The sequence below is a fragment of the Callithrix jacchus genome, chromosome 4, assembly GCF_049354715.1.
Source record: "Callithrix jacchus isolate 240 chromosome 4, calJac240_pri, whole genome shotgun sequence".
NCBI classification, from domain to species: Eukaryota; Metazoa; Chordata; class Mammalia; order Primates; family Cebidae; genus Callithrix; species Callithrix jacchus.
Window position 1 is genome coordinate 89509185 of NC_133505.1, and position 22807 is coordinate 89531991.

At 39.2% G+C, this 22807-nt stretch overlaps 1 protein-coding gene across 30 annotated transcripts in view; it reads left to right on the plus strand.

Moving 5' to 3' along the window:
* The window catches only part of CYB5R4 (cytochrome b5 reductase 4), a 105035-nt gene that overhangs the window by 79463 nt on the left and 2765 nt on the right, over positions 1 to 22807 (plus strand). For 10 of the 30 annotated variants that reach the window (XM_054254209.2, XM_054254213.2, XM_078369684.1 and 7 more), the window contains 6 exons: positions 1556 to 1708; positions 5309 to 5459; positions 5760 to 5846; positions 13511 to 13567; positions 14868 to 15032; positions 17652 to 17750. In XM_054254209.2, the coding sequence (XP_054110184.1) occupies positions 1556 to 1708; positions 5309 to 5459; positions 5760 to 5846; positions 13511 to 13567; positions 14868 to 15032; positions 17652 to 17750 (712 nt within the window). The remainder of the gene's footprint in view (positions 1 to 1555; positions 1709 to 5308; positions 5460 to 5759; positions 5847 to 13510; positions 13568 to 14867; positions 15033 to 17651; positions 17751 to 22807) is intronic. The other 20 variants (XM_035296231.3, XM_078369697.1, XM_078369690.1 and 17 more) reach the window with 6 other exon arrangements.

The following is a 22807-nucleotide window of genomic DNA, read 5'->3' on the forward strand; positions in this document are numbered from 1 at the left end:
GTAATTTAGAGAGATGCTCCACCAGCATTGTAATTTACTACTAACAAAACCCTAAAGGAAAGAGATGAGAGACTGCACAAATAGTCCTCCATGAAGGCAACTACTAGAAGCTCATACTGGCATCTTTTATTAGCTTCTTAGGATTGTATCATTTATGAAGTTGAATCTGTAAAATTTTAAATGAGTGAATGATGAGAAATGATTTTATTATATGTGCTACCAGTATAAGAAGCTCTATAAATGTATAAATATGAATTCTTACCTGACTTGTTTTGAATACCCTTCTTATTGATACCCAACGTTTTCTTGGCCTTTTGAAGCTGCAAACAGTAAAATTCTCCTGTCAGCTGTAGTATTCCTAGCAATGAATCTAAAATGTTACTAGTTAGGTCATGGTAGATAGGATATATTATGATGGGGCACTATTAAGGTTTTCTTTTTTTCATCACTAATGCCAGATTACCTACTTCAAGAGCTGGTATCTTCTCCAGTTATTGCCACTGCATTTTAATTTATATATGTATTTTGTATATGTTAAGGAGCCATGCATAAAATTTTGGTCTTTCAAACAGTGGTGATTCTTCTCTTTGGAATTTGGCTACCTAAAAATATAAAAATATAAAATGAGTTCTTATTTATTTTACTTTTTAAGAAAATAATATATTTGGCTGGGCTCAGTGGCTCACTCCTGTAATCCCAATACTTTGGGAGGTTGAGGCAAGAGGATCACCTGAGGTCAGGAGGAGTTCAAGACCAGCCTGGCCAACATGGTGAAACCCCATCTCCACAAAAATAACAAAGTTAGCCAGGCATGATGGCAGGTGCCTGTAATCCCAGCTACTTGGGAGGCTGAGGTGGGAGAATTGCTTGAACCCGAGAGGCAGTGGTTACAGTGAGCCAAGATCATGCCATTGCACTCGATCATGGGTGACAGAGTAAGACTCCATCTCAAAAAAAAAAAAAGAAAAATCAATATATTCTTAGAAGTAGCTGGATTAACATTCTTTTTACTCAGTTACCAAAGTAATATATAATACATTAAAATATTTAAACCATTTAAAGTACGTAAAATAAAAAGTGAAATTTCTTCCTTTTTCTCCTCCAAACGATCCCATTGGTCATCAGTTTCCATTTTTAAAAATTTGGTGTATAATTAAAATTATTAGGTAAATACTTTTTTTACATCTCCATGGTAAACTTTTGATGCCATTTTTGTTGTGGCCCATTACAAAGTTTATTTGCTGATGGAATAGATGGTTGTCTAAAATTATTACCATATATTTCTATTAGATTAGACTAAACATAATAAAAACAGATTGTTTACATTATGGGTGCAATATTGATTTGTGAAAATTATTTCAGCACATATAGGCTTGGAGTATATATTCATATATATACTATATACATATAGAATAGTCATTAGAATTATATACCCATTAGATATATAGTTTTAAATATATACTGATAGTATCATAAAATTTGTATGTTTCATCTTCATTAAGAGATTTTTTTGAATTTTAGAATTTAATTTTTTTTGTTGTGATTTTTTTTCTAGGTACAGAAATAGTAAAGCCATATACACCTATATCTGGTTCCTTATTCTCAGAGTTCAAGGAACCAGTTCTTCCCAACAATAAATACATCTACTTTTTGATAAAAATCTATCCTACTGGACTCTTCACACCAGAGCTTGATCGTCTTCAGATTGGTTAGTGTTTTTACATTTTTTTAAACCTTGTTTGTGCTCTAGATTGGATCAAATTGCTCTCTAGTTATCTCCACATAGGAGCCTATCAAATATCTTTAACTCAACATGTCTGCAACCAAAATTATCTTCTCTTTGTCCCACGCAGCATGCCCATACACCATATTCCCTGTTTTTATTGTTTGCATCATCACTGTTCATCCTTGATCCCATCTGGAGACTCGAGTCAGCCTTGATTCTTCCCATTTTCTCTCTCCCAGTCCGGTCAGCCACTAAGTTCTGTTGAGTCTACATCTCGGTGACTTTTTCAGCTACCTCTTCTGCCGCTCTATATAGTAAGCCTTCATCATTTCTTTGTTGGCTTCTAACTGTTTTGTCACAATTGAGCGTAGCTGCTTTGCAGCTTTGAAACCTCTGATGGCTCCCCATTGCCTATACTGTATGGCCTACGTAAACTTTGATAATCTCTCCAACTTTATCTCTTGCTATACAAAAATACTTGTGCTACTCACAGTTTCACAGGTTTGTCATCCTCATTCACAGGTATATGCAGTTTTCACACCCAAAATGCCCATCAACCCTTTATCAAGTGCTTTTTTAAAAAGACCCAACATCGGCTGGGTGCAGTGGCTCATGCCTATAGGGCAGATCACTTGAGATCGAGAGTTCGAGACTAGCCTGGCCAACATGGGGAAATCCTCATTTCTACTAAAAATACAAAAATTAGCTGGGCCTGGTGGCGGGCGCCTATAATCCCAGCTACTTGGGAGAAGTATTTAAGCAGAATTGCTTAAATCCAGGAGGCAGAGGTTGCAGTGAGCCGAGATCACGCCACTGCACTCCAGCCTGGGCAGAGCAAGACTCTGTCTCAGAACATAATAATATCACTTTATGGAGCCCTCCTCCTCCCCTGAAACCCCTAATAACTAACAGTTTGTTCGTAGCTCTATTATAAGAGTAAATATATTTCTTCATTACAAGACTTTGAGTTTAAGAGCAGAAATTGTCTTACTTATCTTTGTATTTTCAACACCTGGCAAGGCAGTTGGTACATAATAGGCTGTCAGTAAATGTACTTTGTTTTTTTGTTTATTTTGTTTTTGAGACTGCTCTGCCACCCAGGCTGGAGTGCAGTGGCTTGATCTCAGCTCACTGCAACCTCCATCTCCTGGGTTCGAGTGATTCTCCTGCTTCAGCCTCCCAAGTAACCAGGACTATAGGCTCACACTACCATGCCAGCTAATTTTTCTGTTTTTAGTAGAGATCTTCACTATGTTGGCCAGGCTGGTCTCAAACTCCTAATCTTAGGTGGTTGGCCCGCCTCTGCCTCCCAAAGTGCTGAGATCACAGGTATGATCACAGGTGTGAGCCACCGTGCCCAGCTAGTAAATGTACTTTGAAAGAATAAGTACAGAACTATAATAAGATCTATTAAGATTTAAAAACCTCTTTTCTTGCTTCTGCTCCCAAGGTGTCTTTTACTACTTTTTCTGTATTTTGTTTTCTCTTTCCTTGGAAAGTATTCCTCTTTCCAAGGCAGCATTAGCAGTATTTAGGGGTACCAGTGAAGTGGATCACTAAAATTTGGAAATTAACAAAATTACATTATTTTCTTAAATGTAGTAATAGATACGATTCTGCAAATTTTATCTACTTCACATAGTAGATATGATTAATCATCACTGGTTACATAAACCAAAATATCATATATGAATTTGAACCTGAAGTATTTTGGAGTACCTACAAAGCTAGTGCAGATAACTATCACCTTATGAAAGAAGGACTGACACATGATTGTAATACAGTAAGTGGAAACTTAAGGAATGGTATTATAGCCTATTTACGGAGATTTTTGTGAACATAGCAGGGTGGACAGTTGTCCTAGAGTGTAGAAAGTGAAAGCTCAAAGAACAAGATGAAGTGTTATTTCAACTTCATTTAGGGAGGCTACACATGGCACAAATACTTGTGTCACTTAGAGAGTTGTACACTAAATGAATGACCCCATACAATTATCCATCTCTTTATTTCAATCCCATGTTCACTAAGCAACATGATTTTACATGATTAATTTGGCTTTTCAAGTGTCCTGATACTGGAAACAAGATATCCCTAATGGGACATGTTCAGGTCACTAGATACATGTAACCCCAGCTATAAATCAAAATATATTGCCATTCTGGCATGTGTGCTATAACCTCTTCTGAATTTGATTAGCATTAGTTATCCTACCAGAGTCTAATCAATTTTGTTAACATTGGAAAGACTAGGCTGTGGGTAAAAGTTACCAAATCAATACTATCCTCTGATGCTTCTTTAGTAAACAACTATCTGGCTTTTTCCTAAGGACCCTCTGATCTTATGGTCTTTTGCAAATTATAACAAGAAGCTTCTATTATTTTCAAATACTTATTTCATCAATTACTTCAAGATTCTTACTATCCTGCACTGGAAAACAAAAAGTTATGAGCACCCAAGCATTTTAAAATGGGATAAATCGGCCGGGCGCAGTGGCTCACGCCTATAATCCCAGCACTTTGGGAGGCCGAGGCAGGTGGATCACGAGGTCAAGAGATTGAGACCATTCTGGTCAACAAGGCGAAACCCCGTCTCTACTAAAAACAATACAAAAATTAGCTGGGCATGGTGGTGCGTGCCTGTAGTCCCAGCTACTCAGGAGGCTGAGGCAGGAGAATTGCTTGAACCCAGGAGGCGGAGATTGCGGTGAGCCGAGATCGCGCCATTGCACTCCAGCCTGGGTAACGAGCGAAACTCCATCTCAAAAAAACAAACAAAAAAAATGGGATAAATCATTTATAGACAGCTTTATTTTTCATTTTAAGATTATGTTTCAAGTTTTTGAATCTAGTTGTAAAGGTGGTTTTCTCATATGAATGGTACATGGTGATTATATCAACTGGGCTGTAGAAAATGGGCACTGATTTCTCAACTGTGTTGATTCTAGATTGGAAAGTGGCATGCTCCAAGTACAGTTGACTGCATTTCTGATCTTGCCTTGTTTTTATGGGAATTAAAATCAGAACCCCCTTCTAAATTAATAGGTCTTTTTAAAAATTTGGTAGAAGAGAAGTTGGTGTGTTTATCAACATAAGTTTTTAGAATATATTTCTATATTTCGATTTCAATTTTCTCTCCTACTAATCCTGTTACTATGGTTAAGAATCATATGTAAATAGTGAATATCTATTCTTTGTTCTACCATGCAAGACAGATATATATGTACTCTGCTTTTGAAGTACTTAAAATTTAGTTTAGCAATCAATCATTTATTGATAATTTGTGGATAAGTACTTTGCAGCATTTTGTAAATTTCAGACCAGATGGTTTGGGAAAATAGTGGTGGGAAATTATCATAAAACTTCATTATTAATTTGATTATAATGATATAATTCAGACATACTTGGGGGCCTAAAGAGTATCCTTAAGACTACTTATAGACTGATACATAGTCTACAAGTTAAGTATGTATATTGTTACTCCTCAGTGTTGTAAATTCAGGTACTTTCAGCTTTTTAGTTTCTCTGCTGGGTCTTTTGTTTTGTTTTTGTTTTTTTCTGATATAGTTTATATTTCATTGTTTAGGAGATTTTGTTTCTGTAAGCAGTCCTGAGGGCAATTTTAAAATATCTGCGTTCCAAGAATTAGAAGATCTCTTTTTGTTGGCAGCTGGAACAGGCTTCACACCAATGGTTAAAATACTGAATTATGCTTTGACTGATATACCCACTCTCAGGTATGTATTTTGTCTCTAATTTTCCTTTTTGAGGCTGTTATATTAGTATAAGGTATTCTAAATCGATTACTCGCTGGATCTTAATAGACACGTTCCCATGTCCTCATTCATCATTTCTTACTTTCCCTTCTCTAATCCTAGCTATTTAACTAGGTTCTTTTATCTCATTTCCGTGTTTGATGATTTTAGTTACCTACTGGGCACTAAAACATTCCCATTGGTTCACTTTAGACTTTCCATTTGGCATATTTTAAATGTAATTAATTAGTTCTTTCTGAGTTTTTTTTTTTTTCTTTTAAGGAAAGTGAAGCTGATGTTCTTCAATAAAACAGAGGATGATATAATTTGGAGAAGCCAACTGGAGAAATTAGCGTTTAAAGATAAAAGGTATTAAACTGTTATTAACTCTACATTTAGTTATTTATACCTATGTAATAAGTCTAGGCCTGGGGACTAGGGGAGGGACCGCGGAGAGTAGGGAGTTGGGGAGAGATAACATGGGGAGAAATGCCAGATATAGGTGACGGGGATGGAGGCAGCAAACCGCATTGCCGTATATATACCTCTGCAACAATTCTTCATGTTCTGCGCATGTACCCCAGAACCTACAGTGCAATAAAATATATTTTTTTTAAAAAGTCTAGGCCTTATCTTCTCTGGTTGGAGTTTTGATTGGCCAGGAAGTGCCATCAAAGAAAAAAAATAAACCAGTAATTCTCTAACTGCAAATCATGTCAAATGTTCTTCTTCTCTCAAATAAACACTTTCTGGTAAAATCTAGGCAACCTTATATATGTGTCATTAAGATGCATATTGGGCTTTATGATCATATTATACGATTTATGGTAAGCTGGGTTTCCCTGACCAATATGGTGAAGACCAGCCTGAGCAATACAGTGAAACCCTGTCTAAAAAAAAAAAAATTTGTAAAATTTTATTTTTTTAATAATAGACATTGTACTAATAGGACTTCAACTTGATTTATAAATTAATTGGTAAAAAGGAATGTATTGACAGTCTCTGAACCTAAAGTATCTTTTAACAAAGTCAACTGCGTTATTTGGTTTGTTTTGTTTTGATTACATAATTTGGGTTTGTGAAATTGCATAGACTGCAGTTTTGAGGATGAGGAAAGGCTGCTTTTTTTTCCACTTCTGGATGCCTGGCTCTAACAGCACTCACCAGGTGAGTGGTACTCTAGCTTGCTGAGAGAAGAGATAGTGTTCCAACTTCCAGCCTGCCTTTATCCTCCCTCTGCTGTTCCTTCTCTTTCTCTTCTTGCTCTCCCTTGCTGCTGGTGTGTGTTCTTTCTCTCTTCTCCCTAACCTCTTTCTGGAGACTTTGCTCTCCTTGCTTGAGACACTCTGGAGGCACTGACTCCTAGTATTGTGTGACTTATGATCCCCATAGACTCATGGTGGTTTTTTTTTTTTTTTTTTTTTTGGAGTGAGGCTAGGTCAAGCCCTTAAAGGCTTTTTGATGGGATTTGGTAGTCCTAGTCAGCCAACACATAATTATTGTGTTCCCTACAAAATAGGAAAGTGAAAGTTAAGATTTAAGTTGGGGTAATTTTAATTAGTCACAACTGTCTTTTAGTTAGCATTTAAGGCTCTTTGTATTTTAATGTAGTAAATCACTCTTTCCCACATCTTGACCCTCCTATATCACTTCCAGTTTTAGTAATAAAGTTTCTGATGACAAAATAAGTTACTGGAACACATCTCTGTGGTTAAATTATTATTGAACTGTAAATATTTTTTTAAAAATTCATAGTTAAGAGAAATACCCAAATCTCTATATGATTAAGTCCCAGTCTTCTACTCCATCCTTTGTGGAACAAGGAGAGGATAGGACTTACGGATTCTGAGGCTGATATATGATCGAATATTTTCTGCAAGCATGCCGTGCTTGTCCTCAGAGTTTATCTAGATAATATCATTAGCAAATGGAATTCTTCAAAATAAAATTGTGTAATGGAAAGTTATTAATCTCTTGACCTTAGGCAAATTAGTTTATCTGGTGGCTGAGCCTCAGTTTTTCCATCTATAAAACAAACATTAATACCTACACCACAGAATTATTTGGGCATGGGAATCAATGAGTTAGCCTATGTAGGTGCCTAGCCCAGAATTAGTATGTTTATAGCAGATTCACTCATGAAATATGTGTAACTTCTGTTATGTGCCTGTACACATGGATCCAACAATAATAAGATACTGTGTTTAGTTATTTTCTTATGCAGCCCAGGGAATGCATCTCTTCATTTTCTCTAATTATGGCCCTCAGTAGTGTTGCAAAACTATAGATGCTTCTTAAATAATTTTTAGAGTATTACTCTTTCTATTTCAACCTGATTTTCATGTCATTAAGTATGAAATCCAGAAGGCCGGGCAAGGTGGCTCACGCCTATAATCCCAGCACTTTGGGAGGCCGAGGCGGGTGGATCACGAGGTCAAGAGATCGAGACCATCTTGGTCAACAAGGTGAAACCCGGTCTCTACTACAGATACAAAAAATTAGCTAGGCATGGTGGCGCGTGCCTGTAATCCCAGCTACTCGGGAGGCTGAGGCGGGAGAATTGCCTGAACTCAGGAGGAGGAGGTTGCGGTGAGCCAAGATTGTGCCATTGCACTCCAGCCTAGGTAACAAGAGTGAAACTACGTCTCAAAAAAAAAAAAAGAAATCTGAACAGAAAAGTTTACCCCAATTTTATCCTTACAAATGTGTTATTACGCTTGACTGTTCTAGCAGTTGGGATTCAATTCACAACATTCCAAGTCTAGCAAAATCTTACACATTTTTTTCTTATGAAAAATGAGAGAAAGAAGGCAAATATGTGCAATAGCGGATTTAATTATGTAAACCGAAATCCAAAATAAATGCCACTTATCCTTCTCCCAAATAGGTGAGCAGTGTTATGAGGCTCAGTTCATTCAGTACGCATTGCCCCTCACCCCCCACTCCTATCAGCAGAATGCCCTAGCTCTGTTAGATCTCTGCTTTTGTAGAATGAGTTTTGTGGGATAGGACAGGTGGGATGGTTTGACAATGAGGCTGACTTCTAGAAAACATTTTGTGGTATATAAATATAACAGGCATTTTCCTTTCATTTCAAATCAATCATTCTTAGAGACCATTAACCTTGTTTTAGTAAAGGTAGTAGAACATTCTTTTTATAAACAGCATTTGTTGATTTTCCCTTCTGTCTATAAAATTAATACATGTTTATATAGAAAAGGTGTAAGAAAAAAATCACCCACAATCCTACCACCCAAAGAACAATTATTAACACTATGGTCTGTATCTTTCTATTCATACACATATCTATCTTTTTGTTTTATATATTTAAAATAATATAGTCATACTGACTATCCTTTTAACTACATTTCTACTTATTGTATTGTGTGTTTTTTACATAAAGAGTATTTTCAACAGGTGGTTTTCACCCTAGAGCAGCTCTGTTACCCGGGAAACATTTATGTCTGGAAACATTTTTGATTGTTACAATTGGGGAATAGTTACTACACCTAGTTGGTAGAGGCCGGGAATGCTACACAGTGTCTTACAATGCTCAGGAAAGCCCTCTACAACAAAGAATTCTCCAGCCCGAAGTGCTAGTAGTGCCAGTTAGTAAATCCTGCAATATACTGTGATTTTCAATAACTTCATTGTGTTCAGTCATGTGAGCATACCGTAATTTATTTAGCCAATTTCATACTATTTGACATAGTGTCTAGAAATTGTTCAGTACCTTTCTAACTATTCAGAATAAAAACATATCAGAAGAATTGTTAGGTCAAATCGTTCGAAGGCTGTTGATACATTTTATTATTATTATTATTATTACACTTTAAGTTCTGGGATACACGTGCAGAACATGCAGGTTTGTTATATAGGTATACACGTGCCATGGTGGTTTGCTGTACCCATCAACCCATCATCTACATTAGGTATTTCTCCTAATGCTATCCCTCCACTTGCCCCTCAGTCCCTACAGGCCCCAGTGAGTGATGTTTCCCTCCCTGTGTCCATGTGTTCTCATTGATCAACTCCCACTTATGAGTGAGAACATGCGGTGCTTCATTTTCTGTTCCTGTGTTAGTTTGCTGAGAATGATAGTTTCCGGCTTCCTCCATGTCCCTGCAAAGGAAATGGATGCATTCTTTTTTCTGGCTGCATAGTATTCTATGGTGTATATGTGCCACATTTTCTTTATCTAGTCTATCATTGATGGGCATATGGGTTGGTTCCAAGTCTTTGCTATTGTGAATAGTGCCACAATAAACATACATGCACATGTGTCTTTACAGTAGAATGATTTATAATCCTTTGAGTACATACCCAGTAATGGGATTGCTGGGTCAAATGGTATTTCTGATTCTAGATCCTTGAGGAATCACCACACTGTCTTCCACAATGGTTGAAGTAATTTTCACTCCCACCAACAGTGTAAAAGCATTCCTATTTCTCCATATCTTCTCCAGCATATTTTGACACACAGCCTCTGAAAGTGAAATCACTTAGCAGAGAATACTGCATCCAGCACAACACTGTCATTGACAGTGACATTAATACTGACAATGTTATTAACAATTATATGGTTAGTGTCATTATTTTTACACTAGAGTGGAATGGGAAGTTAATTGAGGCAAAAGAGAGGGGAAAGAAAGGGATTCTAAGTAGCAAGGAAATGGGTCACAAAGGAAAGGGGACTATTTACCCACTTATATGCAGCAACAGAAGATAAAAGACCATTTATATCTCTTTAAATATATGTGTGCTATCTGCAAAATGTGCTTGACATTACAAAAATATAAGAAATCAGACTATCCTAGTGGTGAAGTTCTGAAGTATATCACTAACTGTAAAGTCTGTGCCTTGAGAGGAACAAAAAACATACCATAGATATCTAGTGAAAAGAGTAATTCCATTGCTGTGAGGATAGGAATATCAGAGCTTCATCGAAGAAGGGGTTTTTGAGCTGGGCTTTGGGAAATGACTAGCATTTCTTTGAGTGGGAAAATAAATTTGAATAGTGGGATTGCATGAGTAAAGACATGAAAGCCAGGATATTCTGGTGTTTTAGTGACAGAGCAGAGTCATTTTCTTAAAATAAACACTGTGCGTGAAGGAGGATGATGCAGAATAACTAAGAATAAACCCATTAAACTTTGTATCAGTTTTAGAAGGAATCTTAATAGTTATTTCTATTCCTTTTTGTTTACACTTGAAGAAACAAGATAGGCTAAAATCAGGTGATGGAAGACCTTGAATGTAATTCATATGTGAAGTAAATATTATGTATCAGATAGACCTAGGAAGAAGGCACAGTGACACTCTGCAGCTCATCTCCCTGTAGTGCTGACAGGCTCCCTGGACTGTGTGTTTTTGTCTTCCGTTGTCAGTAGTAGGACTAGCAATGTGGCAGTTCCATTTAAGATAGCAAAAGCTGATGATGCCAGAAGCAGAAATAAATTGAACAGTATGCCTGAACCCATTTCTTTTTCCCCAGTCTCTTATGCACACAGATATGCAGCCTGCTAATCTGGACCCTTACAGCACTTTCTGTTTGTTCCAGGAGATGTTCTTCAGTGTTATGTTGCTTGGAATGTGTTCTTTGAAATGTTAATGTGTTTCCCTGAATGGACTCTATGATTGAATGAATTTGGGAAATAGTATATTTCTTCTTGAAGATTTACTCTGAACTTAGCATATTTAAGGCTTTCTGATATTCTAATGAAATGTATTTAACTTTTTTTAATCAACTATGTCACAGACTTATTTGATAGCCTGCTTTCATGGAATAACTACTAACATCTGGAGGCATACTAGTGTTTTATTAGATTCATTTTGAGAAATATTTCCAGAATTATGTATGTTTTATCTAATTTTGACTCCTAGTTTTGTGAGCGTTTTTGTCTGTGAGCACATAGCAACTTTTACTGCAGTTGCAGGCATTTTCTTTAGCTAGAAAATAAAGAAGGAAAAGCTGGGGCCCAAGTACTCTGAAATACTAACCTGTGAACGTGAGGAATTACTGAAGCTTTTAAGCAAAAATGTTGCAAAGTTGTATCAGTTTTTAGGTTAACTAATATGGCAATGGCATATCAAATAGGGTTAAGGTTATTAATTAATATTTTAGACAAGAGATATAAGAGCCGGATATGGAGTTGGGACAGTAAAAATGGGCAGGTAAGGGACTTTGTGAGAAATATGAAGGAGATAAGTTGCGGAAGCTGATTGGCTAGAGGAGGAGGGACTAAGTCGTTGTATGACCGCTAATAATTTAGACTAAATGAGTACATTTGTATTTCAAGACTTGTCATCTCAGATCACTATCAGCCTACTTTAAAATAAATTTTTTGACAAGCTTATTTACCTAAAATATTTACATTTGAGATTGCATTCATCAGAAGCAGGTCTGTTCTCTCCCTCTTTCATGTTATTTTGCATTTTATGGGTTATCTGAATTTATTTTCAGGTAACCTTTTCAAGAGTCCTAACGCCTTCTGGCACTTTGAAATTATAGAGGAATTTCAGGATGTTTACTGCCCCCCACATGTCTCCAGCGTCTCAAAGCTGTAATTATTTTAGACAGTATGTTAACCTTCATTCAGAAAACCCAGGAGAGAGGATTCCACAGGAACTATCTGTATTTTGATATAAAAAATATTTCATAAAGAATTACTGAGTCTTAACTTGTGAATACTCCCGTTCCAATTTAAGCTCTTTCTCAGCCTATGAAAAAGGAGATAAGCAGGATAACAGCCTCTTTACAAATCCTTAAATTGCAGCCATGCTGTCTGTTCACCTTTTCCATTGAGTGCGTAAAATTATAGTCAAGGGACCCTTATGTGAATACATAAGAAGTTTATATCATTTATGTAAGGATCTGTTATTTATCACCATTTAGTAGATACCTGCAGAAAATATACCATTGATTAGGCTTTGTTATAAAGCATCCCAGTAAAGGAAAATTATGACTACGTGCTTATGGCAGACTACAGAGACTTCAGCATTAATTTAGCAGTTTATTCCAGTGATAGGCTCATTTCAAATAGAGCCACAGGAGATCATCTTTTATCTTTTAATTTAACAAGACAATTTCTACATTTTATTTAGATATCTGTGTAATTGGAAATTTATGACACTGGTTTTATGGCTACTTTTGGCCTTTTGATCTGATGAAAGAAAGATTATGGATCTTTTTTTCCAGAAAAATATACATATGAATTCATATCATTTTTATATGCAATTTTATGGATGCCAGCACATGGCTTTGTTCTTTTAAGTACAATTTTTATTTTTAGCCAACATGGCTTCTTTGTAAATACATTTCTTTATTCAACAAGCATTTTTTTTGTGCGCTTAATTGAACGAGGCCTGGATGCAGTATTGAACAAGACAAACAAGGACCCTGCCCTCATGGAGCAGTGAGCAAATATCACATCCTGAAGTTATTCAGAACTGTCTTAGTTTTAGACATACGTGAGGCCAACAGACATATGAGAAAATGCTCATCATCACTGGTCATTAGAGAAATGCAAATCAAAACTAGATTGAGATATACCATCTCATGCCAATTAGAATGACGATCATTAAAAAATCTGGAGACAGCAGATGCTGGAGAGGATGTGGAGAAATAGGAGCACTTTTACAGTGCTGGTGGGAGTGTAAATTAGTTCAACCATTGTGGAAGACAGTGTGGCGATTCCTCAAGGACCTAGAAATAGAAATTCCTTTTGAGCCAGCAATCCCATTACTGGGTATATATCCAGAGGATTATAAATCATTCTACTATAAGGACATATGCACACGAATGTTCATTGCAGCACTGTTTACAATAGCAAAGACCTGGAACCAACCCAAATGCCCATCGATGATAGACTGGACAGGGAAAATGTGGCACATATACACCATGGAACATTATGCAGCAATCAAAAACGATGAGTTCGTGTCCTTTGTAGGGACATGGATGAACCTGGAAAACATCATTCTCAGCAAACTGACACAATAACAGAAAATGAAATACTGCATGTTCTCACTTATAGGCAGGTGTTGAACAATGAGAACACATGGACGCAGGGAGGGGAGCACTACACACTGAGGTCTGTTGCGGGGAATAGGGGAGGGACAGTGGGGGGTGGGGAGTTGGGGAGAGAAAGCATGGGGAGAAATGCCAGATATAGGTGAAGGGGAGAAAGGCAGCAAATCACACTGCCACGTATGTACCGGAGGGGAGCACTACACACTGAGGTCTGTTGGGGGGAATAGGGGAGGGACAGTGGAGGGTGGGGAGTTAGGGAGAGAAAGCATGGGGAGAAATGCCAGATATAGGTGAAGGGGAGAAAGGCAGCAAATCACACTGCCACGTGTGTACCTATGCAACTATCTTGCATGTTCTTTGCATGTACCCCAAAACCTAAAATGCAATTTAAAAAAAAAAACTATCTTAGTTTTAAGTTCTCAGAAGGTAAAATAGGTTAGTGAATATCTTTGGGGAGGCTATTTTGTGCATTAGCCTTTAGGGAGGCTATAGAGTGGATTGGTATTGCTACTAATACTAAATGGGAAGCTTGAAGATAAGAAAACATAATTCTATAGGTGTTTTAATATAAAATCATAGAATATTAGAATTGTAAGATATTACTTATTTCCCAACCTCATTCCACAAATGGACAAGGCCTAGAGGCTAGAGAGTGTGTGGAGAGCTGAGGCTGGCTGTAGCCTCCTGCTCATGCTCTTATTTGGTCTATACCTCTTGTGCCAGGCTTCTTTGTTCTTGGGAAACTTAATCCAGCTGAGGCACAGCAATGTGAGGGCAGCTGTACCAGCCATACCTTGTTTTTGTTTCAATATTTAGTTCCTTTGTCCCCTCACAAGAGAAACTATTCACTTCAGCTTTTTCATGTGGTTTAAATTAATGTATCATGAATTCCTGCTACTCAGTTACTCACTAGAACATGTAGAAATGCTTTTGATCTGATGCTATTGAAACGGTAAGAATTTCAATAGACCCAGGGTGTGGAAACTGGGTCTCAATATGTTGCCCGGGCTGGTCTCAAACTCTTTTTCTCAAATAATCTTCCTGCCTTGGCCTCCCAGCATGCTGGGATTACAGGTGAGAGCTACCATGCTTGGCCAGAACTCTCTTTTTAATTAGTTCAATTTTTTAAAATGCCAAATTGCATTCCTTATCTACAGGAAAAACTAATCCTTAGTAAATATAGATTTATCTACATGTTTTTGTTAAGTTTTATAATGCTTTTCAAGTGGTTTTCTAGCAAGTGTGTCAGTCTTTATATATTAAATTATTCTTTTAGGGGAGAATTATATTCTTGAACTTGAAACATGTTAATAATTTATTCAAAATAATAAACTTTAAAAAACTGTTTTTCTTTTCCTTAGGCTGGATGTTGAATTTGTTCTCTCAGCACCTACTTCTGAATGGAATGGCAAACAGGGACATATTTCACCAGCTCTTCTTTCTGAATTTTTTAAAAGAAATTTGGACAAATCTAAAGTTCTTGTCTGCATTTGTGGACCAGTGCCATTTACAGAACAAGGAATAAGGTGAGTAGCAGTGTAGCGGGAAACAGACTGCCCAACACTGAAACGAAGATCGTTCGTTAACAAGCATCTCTCAGTTCTTCCTATTTATGTGAACTGCACTTTAATAATCTTACAGTTTTAGAAAATAACTAAGTCTTTAAGTCTTCATATAGTTTAAGAGTTGGAGGTCAGAATTATGCATAGTTAGATATGAATACAAAAATAGGACACAGCCAGCAATTGGTGTTCTCTGCTAATGGCTGCCCGTATGATACACTCACAGGATTGGTGCCGCAGTCTTATTTGGGACATTAGGCCCAACCTCTTCTTCCATCAAAGCTTTAGAATAGTAATTAATAAGCAGTGTTCATCTCATTGTAGCTTTTGCTCTTCATTCTCTGTAACTGAGTGAAAATTAGTAAATACTATATATGCAATCAGGAGCCACGCAGCAAGACAAAAAGGGAAGACTAGAACACAAGTAAGACAAGACTAATAGTTGAAGCGAAGCCTGGATAATGAAAAATCAGTGGTAGTGGTGATCCTGTTTGAAACTCAACTTTATGTGATTTAGCTTTAAAATGGCACTTTAAAATGTTTGGTTAAATAGAGCCCCTATTGGATTTTTAGATGATTTTAAAATATAGCTGCTTTAAGTATCTTCTTCTTATTTAGTCTGTGACTAAACCTAACATTTCTAGATGTCAACTAAAAGAGTCAAACTCTGTAATTTGAAGAGATTTATCCTGAGATGTTAAAATGTGCACTTTGAATGGAGAAACCCCCCAAACAGGCTTTGTGTGAGCAACATCGCTATGTATTCACCTGGGTGCAGGTGGGCTAAGGCCGAAAAGGGCATTAGCGAAGGGCAGCGGGACAGGAGTTGCTTTTATAGATTTGGTGGGGTGGGCAGTGGAAACTTAGAGTAAGATTAGTTACAGTGGTGGGGGTAGGGGTAAGGAATATTCATTACCATAAGTTCAGTTACAATGGCGGGTGGGGTAAGTAGTTAAGATGGTAGAGTATTTACATTATCACAGTAACAGTTAAGATGGCAGGGTGGGGTGAACCATCTTAACCGGCTCCTCTGGGCTATCAGGGATAATGGCGAACACAGGTGGGAGGATGGGGGGATGAGGGGGTGATCAGCCAAGACAGGCGGGACTTCAGACTTTCTGAGTCTGGGCTTGCACATGGAGGCTTGACATACCTGTCTTTTTATAGAGAGAGAGAAAGAATTAGAGAAGAGGGGGCAATAACAGGTTTTGGGGCATGGGGGCAAAGATTTTCAAGGATACGTTGTGTGTGATTGAGGGCACCGCAGAAACCCAAAATTGGGAAAGAATTTAGACGCTAGGAGATCTTGGGGAAAGGTGTGATATTGTGGGGTTGTTAGAAGGAGCATTTGTTGTATTGACTGATTGGTTATTGCTTATATACGATTTTGTAGGAATTGAGAGATTAATTGGAAAAACGCAGTGTCCAAATAAGAGAAGGAGATAGCATTAGAGGACTAAGAATTAGAAGAAGCCATAACTCCCAGTTAGAGAGTGTACAGCCAGGTCCAGAATAACCATTTGCCTGATTAGTGAGCTTTTGGGCTTTTAAAATTTATTGATGGCATTACAGACAAGGCCGGGCTGGTTTGCATAAAAACAACATTCTTCATTTAGGAATAGGCAAAGACCTTTTCTAGCAGTCAGTAAATTAAGACCTCTGTGGTTTTGAAGGGCAACTGCAGGTAGGGAATTTACTTGAGCTTAAAGGAGGGATAATAATTGAGTTAATTCTCCAATGCTAGCAGAGAAATTATTAGAGATGCTATGCAAGGTGCCAGTTGAAGTGGAAATGCCTGTGCCGAGTGCAGTAGTAATTCTTAACCCTACAAGTAAGGGCATTAATGGAATGACTTGTTTGTGTTGTGTCTGGACCACAGAGGGAACAGGGAGGCTTTTGTCCCCTTTGGCAAACTGAATTTTGGGAGTAAGGAAAACTAGGGTACAAGTGCCTGTCCAGTTGGTAGGAAGGCAGATGTAAGAAGAAGAACCACAGAGGAAAAAAAAAGGTTCTTGGCTTAGAACTGAAAGTGTAAACTGAAAAGGTGAGAAAGTGTTCTGAGGGGGCTGGTGCTTTGGACCTGAGTGCCAAGGGAACCAGCAAGGGCTGTGGCTGTTAACGGTTGTAGCGGGGCTTGGTAGGGTAACTATGGAGGGAGAGCTTTTGTTTTCATGGTGTATGAGGAAGCATGTGGTATATATAAGCAACCACTCACTTTTATTAACAAGATTGGGTATGAGCAGAGAATGGGAGCCAGATTAAGAGTGAAATATTAGCTGTAATTGCCTGGAAGAAAAGTGTAAACCAGCAACTTAAAAGCAGGGCATGTAAAACTAAATGATTACAGTGAATTTGATTACAGTTAGACAGAAAATAATAGAAACAGAGACTTTTTGAGGTATGATTTAAGTAGTAGGGGCAACTGCATAAAGCTGGAGAAGGTGAGCAGCTGAAAGTAAGTGTGTGAAGTGTAAAGAGAAAACTTTGGAGGTTGTGAGAACTATAGAGGGTAAGTGGGACATAGCCTGTGGTTTTGAGGGATTTTTTTTTTTTTTGAGACAGTGTTTTGTTTTTGTTACCCAGGCTGGAGTGCAGTGGCACGATCTCAGCTCACCGCAACCTCCACCTCCTGGGTTCAAGCAATTCTCCTGCTTCAGCCTCCCAAATAACTGGGACTTACAGGTGTGTGCCACCATGCCCAGCTAATTTTTTTGTATTTTTATTAGAGATGGGGTTTCACTGTGTTGACCAGGATGGTCTCGATCTCTTGACCTCGTGATCCACCCACCTCAGCCTCCCAAAGTGCTGCGATTATGGGCGTGAGCCACCACGCCTGGCCAGTTTTGAGGGATTTCAAGAGTATTAGAGTGACAGCTGCTGCCATGTGTAGTTATGAGGGCCAGCCCAGGACTGTGACGTTAAGTTGTTTGGATGAAAAGGCTACAGGCCTCCATGGGCCTGGCTCCTGTGTAAAAATTCCGATGGCACAGCGTTTTATTTCTGCTGTGTAGATAGAGAAGGGTTGAGAGGATTTGGAGAGTGCTAGTGCGGGGGCTGTCTCTAAGGCCTTCTTTAGCGACCAAAAGGAAGAATGGGGGAAACATTTTTGGTTTATGGAGTTAGCTCAGTTTCCATTCGTAGGTTCATAAAATGGTTTGGTTACAGGGGCAAAAACCTGGCATCCAGAGGCGAAAGTATCCTACAACGCCTAGGAAGGAGATAAGCTGTTGTTTAGTGGATGGGGTTGGGGTTTGGGAAATTAACTGGATACCGTTGGCAGGGAGAGTGTGTGTATGCTGGTGAAAGATTATAACAGGTGGGGAAGAAATTTGGGCTTTAGAAAAAGCGTTTTTGAGGTTAAGAACAAAATAATGAGCTGTGGAAGGGGTGTGGAAGATAGGAGGGCCTAGAGGTTTAGTACAACCAGGTGGATGGGAAGTATAATCTGATTGATGAGGCAGAGTTCTTGGACTAGTCTGAAGAGTTTGACTGTTTTTTGGACAACTAGGATAGGGGAAGAAACTTGGGCTTTGGAAGGGGATACGTCATGCCCCTTGGAATATAGATGCTGAAGAAGCAGGAGGGTAAATTAAAAGGCTATGTTGCAATAAACAGGTGATAACAGGCTTTACACCTTTTAAAGTCTGTTGTGGGATGGGGTAGTGGCACTGGGCAGGGTAAGGGTGGTTAGGTTTTAAGGGGATGATGAGGGGTGAGTGACTTGTAGCAACAGATGGGAAGGCAGTGTTTTACACCATAGAATTAAGGTAGGGGGACATAAGGGGAGCATTGAGGGAGGTATGGGTTCAGGGAGGAGGGCGGCAGTGAGATGTGGCTGTAGCCCAGGAATACTGAAGGAGGCAGACAATTTTGCTAGGATATCCCGGCCTAACAGGGGAACTGGATAAGTGGGGATGATTAGGAAAGAATGTGGAAAGGAGTGCTGGCCTAATTGACACCAGACCTGGGGAGTTGTGAGAGGCCTGGAGGCCTTGCCATTAATTCCCACAACAGTTATGGAGGCCAAGGAGACAGGTCCTTGAAAAGAAGGCAGTGTGGGGTGGGTGGCCTCTGTGTTGATTAAGAAGGGGACTTACCCTCCACCATAAGAGTTACCCGAAGTTTGGCCTCCGTGATGGTCTGGGGGCTTCTGAGATGCTCGGGCATTGTTAGTCTTAGCCGCCAAGCTGAGGATTGGAGCTTTAGGAGCTCTGGGAGCAGCGACGTGAGTCAGACAGTTGACTTTCTGTGGGGGCCCCGCACAGATGGGGCAGGGCTTAGGAGGAATTCTGGGCTGTGGGCATTCCTTGACCCAGTGGTCAGGTTTCCGACACTTGAAGCAAGGTCCGGGAGGGACAGCTGGACACGCTGCAGTCTGGGCACTTTGAAGTCTGTGAGCTGTTGGTGTGGCTGGGGTTTGTTTTACAGAAGAGGCAAGCATCTGTAGTTCTGAGATGCGCTGCTGCCGGGCAGATTTTTCCCTATTATTGAACACCTTGAAGGTGAGATTTACTTAATTCCTGTTGTGGGGTTTGAGGGCTAGATTTTAATTTCTGTACCTTTGTAATGTTGGGGTTGATTGGGTGATAAAATGCACATTAAGCATTTTTCAGGCATAAGAGTAGAAGTAAGGATGACATTTAAGTCATTCCAGGTGAGATTAAAAGACTGAGTTAAGTATTGGAGGATTTGATGAAAAGGAGCCTAACGGGTGGCTGATTTGGGAAAGGTTGGATAAAGGGAAAGGAACGTGCACCCTAACTATGCCTTTGGCTCCAGTCACCTTTCAAAGGGGAAATTGTTGGGCAGGGGCAGAGGAGGTAGCTGAGGAACTAAACTGTAAGCTGGACCATGGATCAGGTGGGAAGGTGACAGGAGGGGCATAAGGAGGTGGGTTGTGGGTAGAGGAAGAGGAAGAAGGCTCTGGGGGGTGGGGTTAGGTCCTGGATTAGGGCCTGGTTTGGACAAGCAGGGAGGAGAAAGGTTGCAAGGGTTGATGGACAGATTCTGGGTTACTGGCATAGGAAGGAGGGGCAGACGGAAGGGAGAGGAGTAGAGATGAGGGAGGGATTGGTGTGTGAAAAAATGCCTGGACATAGGGAATTTCAGACCTTTTGCCCATGTTGCAACAAAAATTGTCTAAATTTGTAAAATGCAGAGGTTAAGGGGCAAAAAAAGGTGCTGTTTTTTGGCCAATTGGAGCCGTTATTTAACTTGTATTGCGGCCATGCAGTATTACAGAAGATGAGACGTTTGGGTTTTAGGTCAGGAGACAGTTGAAGAAGCTTTCGGTTTTTTAGAACACAGGCCAGCAGAAAGGAGGGAGGGATAGAGGATGAACCATTGCCTGTGGTTCTGGAAAGGCAGCAGAGACAAGGAAAATGGGCACACAACCCACCTGCTTAATAGGTGTCCCTAGCTGAGCCTGGGTTGAACCTCCTCGTTGGTGAGTGGTCAAAGAGAGCATCTTCTATGTTGACTTGTCACCAATATCGGCCATGAGCCTGGTGGGCGAGTAACTAGGGTGAACATCTCCATGATAGTCAAACCCCTGGGGAAAACTCAGTCCCTAGATTCATGACCTACATAGGATCTTTTCTGGTTCTGAACCACACAGAAGAACCTGGTTTACCTGATTTTCCTTGTCTTCGTGATGGAAAAAGGATGAAACCAAAAGGGGGAGGAAGTGGAAAGGAAAAGACAAAAGGATGAGAAAGCAAAAGAGAGACTGCTTATGAAAATAGCTGGTGGTGTGTGTCTGTGGGCTGGTCTGATGACCCCAGGTGGGTAGGTAGAGTTCTTCATGAAGGAAGCACAGAAACAGGGGCAGGGGTTTGGTCTCCCGTAAGAGTTCCCCTGACCCGGGTTTTGGCACCAAATGTTAAAACACGTTAAAAGGTGCGCTTTGAATGAAGAAACCCCCCAAACAGGCTTTGTGTGAGCAACATGGCTGTTTATTCACCTGGGTGCAAGTGGTCTGAGGCCGAAAAGGGCGTTAGCAAAGGTTGGTTTTATAGGTTTGGGGTGGGCAGTGGAAAGTTACAGAGTAAGATTAGTTACAGTGGTGGGGGCAGGGGCAAGGAGTATACATTACTGTAAGTTCAGTTACAATGACAGGTGGGTAAGAGTAGTTAAGATGGTAGGGTGGGGTAGGGAGTATTCACATTATCATAATAACAGTTAAGATGGTGGGATGGGCTATCAGGGATAATGGTGAACAATGGCGGATGGGGAGTGATCAGCCAAGGCAGACAGGACTTCAGATTTTCTGAGTCCAGGCTTGCACGTGGAGGCCTGACATGAGCCAATATGAGTGACCATGGCCCATGACACAGCCCTCAGGAGGTCCTGAGAACATGTGCCCAGGGCAGTAGGGGTACAGCTGGGTTTTATACATTTTAGAGAGGCATGAGACATTAATCAAATACATTTAAGAAATACATTGGTTTGGTCCAGAAAGGTGGGATAACTCAAAGCCGGGAAAGGAGCGGGATGGTGCGGGGCACGGGTTTCCAGGATATAGGTACATTTAAACATTTAAACATTTTCTAGTTGACAGTTGAGTTTGTCTAAAGACCTGGCATCTAAAGAAAGGAAATGTTCAGGTTAAGATAAAAGATTGTGGAGACCAAGGTTCTTTTGAAATCTTACATTGGCTGCCCTTAGAGGTAATAGATGGCAGATTTTTCCTATTCAAACATTTGAAAAGTACTAGACTCTTAGTTAAGCTCTCAGGATTGGGCTGGCCTGGAAGAAAAAGATCTAGCTATGTTAATAGATTCTTTACAGATGCAAATTTACCCCTTCAAAGGACAGATTTGCTGGGTCATTTCAAGATATGGCAAAGAAACATGTTTTGGGGTAAAATATTTTTATTTTCTTCTTTGTCTTGTAATGTTATGCCAGAGTCAGGTTGGAAAGTAAGTCCCCATACATGGGGTTAAATAAAACCCATCTGATGAGAATTTATGGTTTGTAGGGCATGACTGCCCGGACCCCTTAGGAATTTAGACAAGATTTTAAAAAAAATCAGAGTTTAGTCTTCATAATCTCATTTCTTGCTTTTTTACTTAAAATTTTAATTACAGGAAAGATTGACCCCAAGTCAATAAATAAAGGCATTAAAAACTTTTTTCTTCCATGTCATATTTAAAATGTATCTTATTTTTTATTAAATATATTTCTCTATTTTAATACTTTCAGGAAAATGTTATTTTAAACTCTCTCAACTTAAAAAGATTTTTCAAATTTCTATGTAAACTTTTACTCTCTTAAAGCTCAAGCAAAACTGTTAAAATTACAATGAAGACTAACATAGTTTGCATATAAAATTTTTTTTTTTTTTTTTTTAGGAAAAGAGGCTAAAAGCTATACTGTCTTCTGTATTGCTTCTGCTATTTTAGAAGTATCTCAACGAATACAGATTGCAGTATAATAATACTTTTAAATAATTAGAATCATTTTTGCATTTTTTTAAATTGACCATAAACTTTGGGAGGCCAAGGTGGGTGGATTACCTGAGGTCAGGAGTTCAAGACCAGCCTGGACAATGTGGTGAAACTGTCTCTACTAAAAATACAAAAATTAGCTGGATGTGGTAGGAACCTGTAATCCCAGCTTCTCGAGAGGCTGAGGCAGGAAGATCCCTTGAACCTGGGAGGTGGAGGTTGCAGTAAGCTGTACTCCAGCCTGGGCCACAAGAGCGAAACCCCATCTCAAAAAAAAAAAAAATTGACCAT